Raw genomic sequence first — 13,972 nt, forward strand, 5'->3', positions numbered from 1 at the left:
GGGAGAGTACATAGCTGTGAAATAACTCTTCTGGTAAACTTGAGCAGTTTGCTTCACTCTCTGAGCCCCTTTCTGGTGCAGGGTCTATCTTGTAGAGCAGTGGATTAGGTGGATTTAGAAGGTATCTTTCAAGTGTGAGATTCTGGGAAGACAGGAAGACTGTGGCTGTGAGAGTTTCTACCTCTGTGTGAAATGTCCTTTTAATCTTTAGCTGTGCCCAGGTTTGGCACCTGACAGCCATACTCTTTAGGATGTGTCCTTTTTGTTCTTTGTGACAGCTGTCCTGTCCCCCCCTTCTTTTCTCTCTCTCATCCTCTGTAATTTCTTCTCATTTCCAGCTTTTGAATCGAAAAGACAAGACTACCTTTGAGAAATTGGACTATCTGATGTCTAAAGAAGATAATTACAAGCGGACACGGGAATATATCCGAAGCCTAAAGATGGTGCCCAGTATTCCCTATCTAGGTAGGAGTCTGAATTGGCTTATTATTATTTTTTTAAGAAACATGCTCAGTGCCAAATAAGATATTTTTATAGTTTCTAGTTGAAAAATTTCCAGGAAATAGCAGGGAGCATGGATAAAGAGGCAATTGGTTGGCTCCTTGGGTTGGAACAGGCTATTGATACTTCCAGGGATGGGAACCTTGATGAGGGGAGAAAAGAGGGACTTTCTGCTTTTTTATATGTGTGATCTTTGAACCCCAGGCTCCTAGGCTGCAGCCCAGACATCCACAGTGATGGTAGTAGAACTCCTACTGGTTCATCCACGTTGCTTCCAAACTTGAGAGCAAACCCTCTGTTCTGGTTCTCTGTTCTTAATTAGCATATTTCTTAAGAGTTGTACAAACAAATTTATAGCAACAATTATTTATTTTTCTGATTAGAAAATAATACATGTTTACTATAAGGAATTAGGAAGAGAAGAAAGTTAATATTCTTTAACTCACCTAGAGAGACTTTGCTCCTTTTCTAATCATTCCTTTGGGCATTTACAAAATCAGTAGGGTTTTTATCTACATTTCAATACTTTGGCTTAGCCTCATCAGATGGATTTGTCAAACTTGAATCTACTGCTGGTATTAACCATGTAAGTTATTTCTACATTTTCCATGAATACCTTATTGCAAAAACTTGCTGTATACAGTTATGATTATTACTTTGTAATAAATTCCCAGAAGTGTGATTACTAGGTCAAAACTTATGCAAAAATTTATGCCTTTGGGGGCTGGGGCTATAGTTCAGCGGTATGGTGCTTGCTTAGCGCTTGTGAGGCCCTGGGTTTGATCCTCAGCACCACATACAAATGAATAAATAAAATAAAGGTATTTTTAAAAAAAGGCATGCCTCTTCGAAATGCTCTCCAGACAGCTTGTATCAGTTTAAACTTTTTTTGGGGGGTGGGGGGGAACTGGGGATTAAACTCAGGGGCACGCAACCACTGAACCACATCCCCAATCCTACTTTGTATTTTATTTAGAGCCAGAGTCTCACTGAGTTGCTCAGTACCTTACTGTTGCTGAGGCTGGCTTTGAACTCCTGATCCTCCTGCCTCATCCTCCCTAGCTACTGGGATTATAGGCGTGCGCCACCGCGCCCAACTACACTTTTATTAGAAGAGGGTGAAATTGCTTTTCTCCCACATGTACAAATACTGTATGTTTTCTTTTAGTTATAAATGGACACAATGTCTTTATTTACTTATTTTTATGTGGTGCTAAGAATTGAACCTAGTGCCTTACACATGCTAGGCAAGCACTCTACCACTGAGCCACAGTCTTAGCCTCTCCTTCTTTTTTTTTTATCTTTGCCAATTTGATAGGCAAAAAAATGCTTCTGCTAGTTTGGGCTTCAGTTTTGTGCTAATTTTTGAAATATTTTGGTTTTATGATATAAAATAGCTTTTAATAATAAGGAAAAACTAAGATTTCATAGAAGTGACTCCTAATATTTGTAGGGATGTAGTACAATTTTTCTTTAATCTTTGGCGTATCTCTTCCATAAGCATTCTTTATTTACATTTTCTAATTCTTTTAAATCCAACTTGGAAATTTTGTTTTTTAATAAGAGATTGTCTATTTGATTCCAGCTTTCAAAATTATTAGCATAGGGTTTTTACCCATTTAATTATTTTACCATAATGCACTATATAGTATATTTTTTGTAAATTTGAACTTCTTGGCATATATGATTATATATATATGTGTGTGTGTGTGTGTGTGTGTGTGTGTGTGTGTTCATGTTCCTAATAGTTTAGATTTTTGTTTTCTCTTTCTTTTTAAAAATTTGTTTTGCCAGAGGTTTATCCATTGTTCTTTCCAAAGAATTAGATTTTGGATGTGTTTATCAGTCACACTGCCTTTCTGCTTTTTAGTTTACCATGTTTTTTTCTATGAAGTGCTTTTTCTCTCCACATTTTAGCACCTTTGAAATTAGGATGTACCTTTCAATTAATGATAAAGCATTTTAACATTGTCTAATTGGCAGCAATTTTTTGAGTGATACATAAAAAAGATAGAATCACACATGATTCTTGAGTAATGGAAACAGTTAAGGTTATAAATTATCCTCCAAGTGCTGCTTTTGCTACATAGTACATGTTTTAATACAAATGTTCTATAATTGTAGTTTAAATTTATGTTCTAGTATTACTTGGTGATTTTTTTAAATTTTCAAGGGCTTGTATTTTTCCCTAACAGACTTATTAAAATATAATTAATATATAATCCATTTAAAGAGTGCAATTTAGCAGTTTTTAGTATATCCACAGAGTTGTACAACCATTACCACCATCAATTTTAAAGCATTTTTATGAACCCCAAAAGAAATTTTTTATCATTAGTAGACACTGATTTTTCCTCTCTCTAGCCACCCCCCCACCCACCCCCAAACTTAGCCCTAAGTTACCACTAATCTACTTTCTGTCTTCATAGATTTTCCTGTTATGAAAATTTTATATAAACTGAATCATAGAAATTATCTGAAATAAATGAATTTCTTCTCTTATCATCATGTTTTAAAAATTCATCCATGTTGGAGTATGAAGTATGATCAGTACTTCATTCCTTCTTATTGCCAAATAATATTACATTGTATAGATACAGTACATTTTGTTTACTCATTCATTTGATGGACATGCGAGTTGTTTTAACTTTTGGGGTATTATGATAACATTTCTTTGAATGACTGGGTTTTTTTAAAAAATTGGTCTTTCATCTTTTTAGAATATGACCTATGTGATTTCTAGGTTTTTAAAAAATATTTGAGATTTTTCTTGTGGGTTAATACATGATCAGTATTCATGGGTTCTGGGAAAGAAGGTATAATCTTTCAAAATTCTCTTAAGTTGCCTTATAATATTCAAATTATAAATTTTTGAAAAGTTGGTTTATCAAGAACAGAAATATAAGTCAGAGTCCCCTTGTGTTTCTAGTAGTTTCTGCCATATGTGTTTATTATATAAACGTTTATAATAGTTGTAAGTTCATTGCAAAGTGTCCCATACAAAACAATCTTGGTTCCATTTTTTTACTTGCTTTTGCTTCTTTGATATTAGTTGGGTCACACTTAATTTATATCTTATTTTTATTGCATTTATGTTATAAATCTTTGTCTATATTTTAGATTTTAATTTTAAGCTGCCCTGTTCTAGGTGTGATCAAATAACATTTAGTTGGACCCAATATGAGAGACCTTGTTTATTGGTAGGGCCATGTAAGTCTTTCACATTTGTTTAGTCTTATGTCATGTAATTGAAATGAATTTCATTTTGTGTTTCCTTCCTCTTTTCACGTTTTCTCACTCTCTTGTTGTACCCTTCTCCCAGTTTGCAGTAAACTGTAGTGTCTTTCTACTTGATGGCTGGCAAATCCCCTCTTGGGTTCACAGTGGAGGAAATGTTAATGTGCATAGTTCCAAGTCCATTTCCACTTTGCCGAGGCTCTCAGTTGAGGGATGGGATTGATGGAACAAGGGTGAGGGCAGCCTAGTACCATGTGTGGCTCAACTAGTGGATGAAGTCCAGCATGGTTAGGATGGCCTCTGTAACAGGGGTGATCAGGAGATCTGCTGTTTATTGCCTACCTCTCTGTGTGCATCACCTCCCTGAATGCTCACAATAGCCCAGGCACTGAGAGGTGCCTAGGGTCGCATTACTGGAAAGTTCAGAGCCAGGAAGGGGCCTAGCAGTGCTGGCTATGAGCCTGGGCACTCGACACTGCCCTCTCCCGACTTCTCACCTCCACTGTTCAGGTCAGTATTTTCCTACCCTTCCCTTGCAGTTGTCACCTACATGTCCTCTGTCATATGTGACTATAATGACACTGGCACTATAGGAAATGGATGAATTGCTGCCATTCTTTCTTGTTGTTGGATCACCAATCAGGCTCTCTTAGGCTTTCAGTGTCATTGGCTAGCCTGAGCTGGCCTTTGGGCCCCTTGCCACTTAGAGCGTCTGAACAGAGGCAGCATCCTTGCCCTCCATCACCTCATTTCAGCTGCCTTGTTCCTGGCAGGCGCTTCCTATTGGCTCCTGGAGGCATCCTTTCTCCTGCACGGCCTTCCTGTTCTGGCATTGAGAGTGCAGTGAACTGCCCTGCTCCTGTCCCCGGTCTTGTGATGATCGTTCCTCACAGTGCAGCAGAATGACCCTGATATATATAGGTCAGAGGGCACCTGGACTCCAGCGGCTTTCTATTCTCAGGACAGCGCATGAGGGTTTACCTTGGGAGCTCCACAATTTGAAAAGTAAACATGAAGCAAGGTCTCATTCTGAGGCTCAGTGGGGCCACTGTCCTGAGGGCAGCTGGGGTCTTCACTTGCTCATCTGAATGCCATGGACAGACCCTGCCCAAACCTAGGTTGTGGTTTCTTTCAATACTGGATTCCTCTTGAAAACCCAACCTTCATGGGGATGGATTTGTTTATCTAAAAAGTGATGGTTACATAATTCCTGGAAGGTACAATATAGGAAAAAATGTCTGCAACCATTTGTTTTTCCCTGGCAAATCCTCACTGTAGGTCTTTCCTCGGGGAGGGAGGGAGCTGCTCTGGGAGGAGTGTAGGCTCCTCTCTGATGTTTCCAGCTGCTCTGTTGCTTCCACTGCCTGAGACCTTGCTCCCGCCTCAGTGGCTATTTGCCTCTAATAGCAAATGTGGGTTTTATTTTTGTGATGATTCTCTTAACTCTCTGTGGAAGGTTCTGTGCTAACTGGGTTTCCATGACTCTTTACTCTTGTGTCATCCACGAGAGATGCCCTCACGTAATATCAGCCACTGTTGCCAACCTGCGTGGGCATGTAGTCCAACCTTTAGTGAACTTTAGAGCCAGTTGGCTGCACTTTGGTGTCCTGGGTTCCTTGTGAAACATAATTTAAAAAACACAGAGGGGAAAATTTATTACATTTAAGAAATAAGTCTTTCTTTGAATCATCTAGTTTCTTCCAAATTACTTCAGAGTGTGAAAATAGTATTGGGAGATACAGTCAATATTTTGCAGCTAATTTTGTGTGATAGCAACTCCCATAAACACCCAATTCTGATGAAATGATAACAAAAGCAGACAGAGGTTTGAAGAATGACTACACCACCTATTTCTAAATAGCTGCATTGATTTAGGGGGTGTTTGGTTTTCACTACTTATTACTCCTTCCAGGAAATAACTAAATAAAATTAGGAATGTGATGGATTTGAAATGCTTTAGAGCTGATTTAAAAGTATTGTAGCAGTGTGGAAAATTATGATCTCTCAAGAAACAAAAAATCAGGCATCATGACAATTTTGAATAATAAGAGAAAACTTTGACATTCTTGGTAAACCTATCCAGACCTCTAATATGTGAAGGAAATTTTGAGATCCTAAGTTATTTCTTCAAATAAACAAACCCTTCATTTTTTTTAAAGTAAGCCTCTATTTTCAAATATAAATTCTGAAGTTTAAAACAAAGGCAAGTTGTTGGTGAGTGTAAAACACTCTGGGCTAATCAGCCAGACACCTCAAAGAGTTTTCAAAAAGAAGAAACAGGAAGGATGTGTCTGTACTTTGTGTACAACCAGAGATATGAAAAATTGTGCTCTATATGTATAATATGAGTAATGCATCCTGTTGTCATATATTACAAATTAAAATTTAAAAAAAGAAAGAATAGTGAATTCAGGATGTTTCATGCTGATAATACATTTTTGGTCAGACCTGTGGACTCTGAAAGCAGCATGACAAGTCCATCATTCAGATCCTACTGGGTATAGTTGTGATATTACAGAGGACCTAATCCCATCAAACCACCCGTATTAAACAGCATTTGCATATTATACAATAAATTTCCATTTGATTGAAATCATTCATAATTAGGAATTATTTACTCTAGATAGAGAACCTTCAAATAATTGGGAACAGATAATAACTGAGCTATTTCACCAGCCTGATTGTGCCCCATACTCTAATTATATTTGTACTATATTATAATGAAGTGATCTAATTAAATATTCTATAAACTGACAAAAAATAAAGTTCTGCACTGGATGGCAGAAAAAAAAAGAAGTGGCGTTTGATCAAAAGAAAGTGTGTGCTCTGATGCCCCAGAGACCCCCAGAATAGCGGGCAGCATGTGGTAGGTCCCACCACAAAGTGGGTGTGCCCTGCCACTGGGCTTCAGCAGGGACTTATGTGGATCAATCACATGCCACCTCTGCCCTTGCAAAGCTCCCCATCCAGCCTTGAGCACTAGCCATGAGGAAGAAACTGGAAATGAGTTGAACACTCTAAAGGGAACGGCAAAGGAGCAAAGAAAAGGGCACCCTTCCTGGTCTGGGTTACTAGGAAGGGGTTTCTGGAGGGAAGTGGAGCTCCTAAAGGTTGTATACCCTGGGTTCAGAGGTGAGGAGCTAAAATCCCCCTCAAAGACAACACCTTGCCCTGAAGTAGGAAAAACATATTAGAAAAACTGTCTGGAGAGCCAAGAATGAAGAGGAGGGGGAGGAGGAGGAGGGTGTCACAAGAAGTGGCCAGAGTGGAAGGGAGGGGCCAGATTGCTGAGGGCCTGGACACTGGGAGTGGGCAGCTCTGGCTCTGACCTGACCCACCAACCTAGAGCAGTAGGGAACTGTGAAAGAATTTTACATAAGGGTACAGCTGGGCTGGATTTGCGTTTAGCATGCATCGTCTTGGCTGCAGTGCAGAAAGTGGTTTCTAGGAGGGGTGGCTAGAGGAGGGATAGTTAGGGGATCATGGATAGGCCTGTGATGAATCACTGTAGTTCAGAAAAAGTGAGGGCCCAGGGAAAGGCCTTTACAAATAGTTCATTTTAGAGCAAAGCTTTAGAAAGACCTAAGACAATTTTTGGTGAGCACAGCCCTTATACCTGATGGAGACACTGAGCACGTCCCTGCCCATGGCCTTTGAGGATCACCATGTGCATTAAGCCTTGGACACCCTTAAAGTAGAGGGGAGAGAGCAAGCGCAGCAGGGATGGAGCAGGCAGGCCCAGCCTGCAGAGTTGCTGATGACTGAGACATGCTGTTGCCTCTTTGCTGTGGCAACCACCCCCAGACCAAATCCAACAGCGCCCACATCAGGGTTAGCAATAGTGTCATCTGGCTGGCCCCAAGTGGGCCAGCATTTAGGGTAGTCCTTTCCTTTTTCCAAAACTAAAATACTTCCACGTGCAGGAAATCTGGCCTTTTCTCAGTTCCCCACCCCAAGCGTTTCTAAGGACTCCCAGGAGCACTCATTTGTTCCACAGCGCCTTTTGGTTGTGGCTCCTTGCCTCTGCTCACTGCCTGGCCTCACTCCTCTGACCCCTCCCACTGGTCGGCTCTCCCTTCCCAGCCAGGCTCTCTGACTGACCTGGTAAAGAGCCAGGTTTCTTCCTCAGCTGGGGCAGCAAGGTGGAGGGATGGATATGGAGACCGCAGGGCCACAAAGAAACATCTAAGCTTGGACTCTGATATGTCTGTCTGCAGAGCAATGGCCAGGCCCTTTTCTCCTCTCTTCCTGATGGCCATGTGCTGCAAATAGCTGAAATCCTACCCTCCCTCCCTGGCCCAGGACAGCCTTTGATCAGGGTTCCCCTTCCCTCAGTGGCGATATTCAACCTTTTCTCAACCCTAGTGAGCAGAGAAGAGCTTCCCTCTGCCCCAGGCTCAAACTTGTTTCTTAGTCAATAGAATGATCTAAAAAATGTCCTATCCCCAATCAAAATGCAGGAAACATTTCCATTATTTTATAGAGTGGTTAATTGCATATTGTTCCAAATCTCTCCCTTCCCTAAGGGAAAAGGTCATTTTTACTTTTGCAATCTCAAGATTTGTTACCTTAAAATCCACATTTCTCTGGGGCTTCATAATCTTCCTCAGTCCTTACAGAAACTAGCTAGATTATTTAAAATCCTCATTTTATGAATGAAAAAACCTTAACCTATGACTTACCCAACATCATAGGCCAGGTAGATACCAGTTAACTTGAGACTTCATGCCCATGGCTGGATTCCACCCAGCCTTAACTAGTGCATCCTCCAGTCAACATCTGATTCCATAGAGATGTTGGAGGAAAACAGGAAGGTCAGGAAAGGAGCCCTGGGGCCGGCTGGCTTCCTGCATGCCTTGCTGGCCAAAGCTGGAATGTCTTGTCCATTTCTGTCTTCTGGGGCCAGGGAAAGACCTACTTCACCCTTTTTCTGGTTTGGGTTTTGTCTGACACCCCAATAGGAGGTAAGAGTATAAACCCATTGTGTGCAAGAGAAAGTGTGGTTCTGTAGCAAGAGCCTGTGTTCTCACCAGGACACCTGTTCTTCTCTGGCTTCCTTAACTCTTTGGATCTCTGGTTAGAAACTAACTACTAATAATTACAACAACTCATGTTTATTCTTTCACACTTTATGTGCATTATCTCATGTAATCCTCCCCACACTCCTTCCTCTGAAGGAAGCACTATTTTTAACTTAGGTCATAGCAGTGAAGTATAAATAAGAGTAGGATTAAAGTGACTCATTTTGGAGACGAAATTATAAACGAAATGTCCTTTTTATGTTGAGTACTTGCTCTTTCTTACTGTCTTGGGTCATTCATCCTGGGGGAATCCAGCTATGATGTGCTTGGCAATGCCATGGAGAGACCCATGTGGCAGGGATTGAGGGCTGCCAACAACCATGGAGGGAGTTTGGAAGACGGTCCTACCTTAAAGTTGAGCCTTCAGCTAAAACCAAGGCCCCAGGTAGCAGCTTGACTGAGCTTCATGGGCAGCCTTGAGCTAGAGACACTACCTAAAATATGCCCAAGTTCCTGATCCATAGAACCTACAAGATAATGAATGCTCATTGCAACCTGCCAAGGTTTGGGGCATTTGTTGCATAGCAACACATACATAACTAGGATGTTACATGACCTTATCACTACCCCACATTGGCTATTCCTTGTTGCCCAGTCTGTTGCCCAATCTTGTACTACACTCCACATGCAGGAGACTGACCCTAGGGGAGCAGGAAGTTCTAGGCCTCTCCCAAAAGTTAATTTTGAGGGAGGAAAATGCAATAGGTGGAGAAGGTGGCTGCCAGTTTGGGAAATGACAAGTTCTCACAGCTTTGTAAGGAAGAAGGTGCGTGGGGAGACTAGTCGGGGACTGGAAGTTTCCTCACAGAAAGGATGTGATTGCTGACGAAGTGTACGCTGGACTCTGGACTGCTGTGTGTGCAGGCCAGCAGAGGCCCTGGATGCCTGTCTGGGGGAAATTAAGGCGTTTTCGTTCCTTACAGTCACCCAGAAGAAATGTGCCCGTGAATGGCATTGGTCTCCCACACATTCTTTTTAAGGCTTTTAAAAATTACAAAAGTAACACATTACTTGCTGTAAAGATCATTCACACTAAAAAGAAGTCTATAAAGTGAAAAGTGAAAATCACATTCTTCCTCTTTTCCTGCCCAGAGGCACCACTGCTAGCAGCTGGTGCGTGGGCCCTTCCAGACGTGCCAGTTCACAGCCACGAGCAGCTGTGCCGGGGAGGGTGCATAAGGTACTGCACTTTCTATCCAGAGTTGGAATGAATGTTTGATAGATAGTGTTTTGTTCCTTACTTTTTTTCCCACTTAAAATGTCAGATCCTGCTCAGTGGCAGCCAGTATAGAGCCTCCTCTCGTTCTTTTCAGTGGCTCCTTGGCACCTGCAGGTGTGTGGGTGTGTCCTGGTCTGGCAAGTCATACCCCTCTGATGATCATTGAGGTGGTTTCTGCTTTTTCCCACTTATAGATAGCACAGTGGGGAATATCCTTCTACCTGTCTGTATATTTACCGGTCTGAAACATGGAACGCTAGATGTGGAACCACTAGGGCAAATACTGTCGCAGCCTTTTGGTAGCCACCGCTCGGATGCGCTCTAAAAAGGCTGCCGTTGTTCTTCCACCTGCTCCACGGGCATGCCTGCTTTCTCACTCTTCCTAAGCTGAAATGACAGGTGAAGATGGCATCTTTTTAAATACACACTTCTCTGTCAATTCTCTTGGGTTAGGCAGCCAGGCTTCAGGTCTTCTACACTAATCAGCTGTCCTCTGCTTCCTCAATATCTGGCCCTGATTCTGGTTCCCTACATAGCCCTGCACTGCCCTGATCCAAGAGGAAGGGCTGCCTGGCTTTGGGTTCCTGTGGAGAGGAGGCCGACCTAAATCTAGGCCCAGCACACTTGCCTAGGTCTGGTCAGCAATTCCTGGCTTCAAAGTGACTGTGAGCTTCTTCTAATCCTCTCCCCTCATTGAAATAACCAGGGGGTAGGCCTCTGCCATCACATGGTTTCAAAAGGGAATTCTAATTCCATTTCCTCTACAGGAGCTGCATTTTCAGACTCTGGGCCACTCCCATATCTGCAAAGGCTCAGGACAGCTATAGGCAAGGATCCCTCTCCTCACATGTCTCTGAGCTTCAGGATGCACTTCAGCAAGGGAAAGGGAGAACCCTCTAACCCTCCCATGGAGTCATACTCATCATGACCATCAGCCAGCAGGACATGGGACAGCCAGATGGCCACCCACCCAGGAGGGGCCACATGTGGAAGTGCTTTGGGAGGCTGTGCAGACAGGAAAATAATCTGTGTCTGGTTCCCACATGTGTGTTGAGCTGGCCCACGATGCCCCAAGTTGGGGGAGACAAGATGCTTGAATGTCGGGATGGTTGGCCTCAAGGCTTGTGTCCATAAGGGGTAGAATCCCAGGTCAGTACTGGTACCAGCCTGACTCTGGAATCTGAGAAAGACCAAGGTTAGCAAGCCACATACCTGAGGGTACACAGACAGGAGATAAGCCACCATACCCAGGATCCAGCTACCAGACAACATAGACCAAGGCTCAGGCCAGGAAGAACTGGTATATGAGGTGATACCAGACTAGCCACAGAGGAACACTTTGAGCATTAAAGGCTGGGGTTGTTGGATCTGAAGGTTGTAGGACAAGTGGCTTTCTGTCCCATAGGAGAGAGAGGAGAAAGGCAGGTCCAGTGGCTTTAGCTGTTGGAAGGCCCAAGAAGCTATGAGATATTCTCCATCACTGCCTCTATTATTCTGTGCCCATTGCTCTGAAGTAAATTGGGCAAATAGTCATGGACTGGCTTCCTGACATCTAGGGACCTGCTGTCCCCTAGCTGCTTTTGCATAGGCAGGCAGGCTGGCCACTCTTGTGGGCAGGAGCTCAGGATCACCACGATTCTCAGATGCATTCCTGAGCCATGGCTAATAGAAATGGAGCGGTGGTATCATTTCCTCCTAGAGTGCAGTGGTGGATGCCATGAAGGCAGCTCAGGAACCAGACCCATGGTGCTGAAGTTCCCAGGTTCTCAGGCTGCACCTTCTTGAGCAGGTTGTTTACATCACAGAGCTTCAATTTTCTATGTTGAAGAGAGGGTAATTATAAAACCCATCTTAAAGGGCTGTAAGAATTTAGAAACCTTCATGCTCCCTGGAACATGGAAAGTAGCCCATAATGATAGATGGTATCAGTGTTGCCCAGAGCAAAATGTGGCCAGGAAGGTCCCAGCAGTGGGGAGCTTATTGCTTCTCTTATCCAGAGATTGTTGAGAAATCCAGTGTCCCCAGGAAGGGCAGGAGGAACCCCATAAGGGCATAGCCAGGGGTCATGTTTAGTAACCCAGCTGGGCCTGGAAGGGTTAGGTGTGCTTTTTAGGAAAGGACAGTGGTCAGGAAGGGAAAGCCTGGGAAACAGGACCCTTTCACATGAGTAATGGGATGGAATCCATCTAGTTGGCAAAGTATGCATGGTCTCTAGAGAGGATAGGAGCCAATGACAGTTGGAGTATAGTCTAAACCCCTTTTTGAATAGAGATCCATCCCATGACCCCCACCCTTGGGAACCTGGGACTTCCTTGTCTCTTGCACAGCATTGCACCCCAGCAGCAGCGTTCATTCCACCCAGTCCAGCTCTGAGCCAGGGCCCTGGCTGGCCAATCAGATTCTTCATCCAGGAGTTGGCATAGGAATGTAGAGATGCTGGCGCTCAGACCTGGGGGACGTGTGAACTCAGGAAAGCCAGGTGGGGCTGTTGCTGGAACAGGGAGTGAGGGTACTCTGGACAGGTGCACAGTGAGAAACCGAGAAAGAAATCCTGCAGGAAGGGGAGAGGAGCGGGGCGGGGAAGGGTGCCGCCTTCTTTCCTGAAGGGTTTCCAGGCAGTTTCTGGTCCTGGCCCTCGGGAGGCCCAGCTGCATCCCGGCCCGTGGACTCAGGGAGATACCTCGTGTCCTTATATAACCGGCTTATTAAATGAGCTGGACTCAGGTGGAAGAAGAAACCAACCTTATTTTTTCTGCAGTGTCCTTTCAAGCGTCTCAGTAAACTAATTCTTTTCCCAGCAAAGCTGAGAACTCAGCAGGCCCCTTGGTCTTCTTGGTGTCAGGCTTGACAAAGCCCAGTTCCTTCTGACAATGCTGTCATTCCAGATAGTCCTGTGTAGCACTCATGAGTCTGGACTCCTAAAGCCAACCAGCTGGAGCTGGGGAGGGTACAGGTCAGCTTCTTCGCTGAATCCTGGCCAGCCCCACTGCCTCCTCCACTTGCCCACAGAGATTTCCGGCCCTTGGAATTGGAGCAGGGGCCAGAAGAGGTGACAGGAAAGAGCCCATGTTCCGTGGCTGCTCAGTTCTCCTCCAGAGTTGTACCTGCCTGTCCCTGGCACGCAGCCTGAACTCCGTCTCCTCTTTTCTGCTACCAGCCTCTCTCTGGGCACCTCACCTTCTCCTGGTAGGGTAACGCTGCTCCTCCAGCTCAGCTGATGCTCACTGCTGCTTCCCTTGTTCCGTACTTGCTGCCCTGCCCCCACCCCTGTCATCCAGGTAGCCTGCTGTCTGGGAGCTTCCAGAATCTTACACTTCTCACTGCTCTGCTGGCTTGGGCCTCACCAGCTCCGGGAGTGGTTCCTTGTCATCCCTCTCACATGGTTTGGGGTAAGGAAGACATCTCCTCTTCCTGTGTGGCAGAGGACATATCATAGGGACACATCATTCTCCCCCACCCCATGATCTTTTCCTTGCACTTCTTACATAGAATTCAGGTGGGCATCACTAAGCTGCAGCCTGAGGTTGTTCCTTTGTGGTGATGATCTTGCACCTTGCAAGCTCTGGAATATGAGATCCTGGTAACTATTATTTTGTCCTTAGTCTTGGGACTGCCAGGTAAAACTGAGGCAGAGGGAGTGCCTTTTTACATCTTTGTACCCAAAATGTGCCCTTTTTATTTAATCTAGTTGCCTGGGTTTCTTTAACAGATTTCAATAAGACTGAAGCAGGTGAGGTGGTCCTGGAATTCAGGGAGGACCCCTTGGACTCCTGAGTGTCTGGGCTTTAGGCATGGAGGACTCCCATTGTCATTGCTTCCAGTCCTTTGAAGGTTTCTCTTTCAATCTTGCTCACACTGGCAAAATTTGGAGAAGGAGGTTCTGTTCAGTGGCACCTGCTTGGGGACCATTACTGGTCAAAGTATTGGCCAAAAC

The 13,972-nt window shown here is 44.0% G+C and overlaps 1 protein-coding gene across 13 annotated transcripts in view; it reads left to right on the top strand.

The window, feature by feature from the left end:
- The window catches only part of Ralgps1 (Ral GEF with PH domain and SH3 binding motif 1), a 245,250-nt gene that overhangs the window by 114,745 nt on the left and 116,533 nt on the right, over positions 1–13,972 (top strand). For all 13 annotated transcript variants that reach the window (XM_046451201.2, XM_046451200.2, XM_046451204.2 and 10 more), the window contains one exon: positions 339–465. In XM_046451201.2, coding sequence (XP_046307157.1) covers positions 339–465 — 127 coding nt within the window. The remainder of the gene's footprint in view (positions 1–338; positions 466–13,972) is intronic.

The sequence above is a fragment of the Marmota monax genome, unplaced genomic scaffold (genome assembly GCF_021218885.2).
Source record: "Marmota monax isolate L192 unplaced genomic scaffold, Marmota_monax_Labrador192_F-V1.1 WCK01_AAM20220418_F8-fsc00020, whole genome shotgun sequence".
In the NCBI taxonomy this organism is placed as follows: Eukaryota; Metazoa; Chordata; class Mammalia; order Rodentia; family Sciuridae; genus Marmota; species Marmota monax.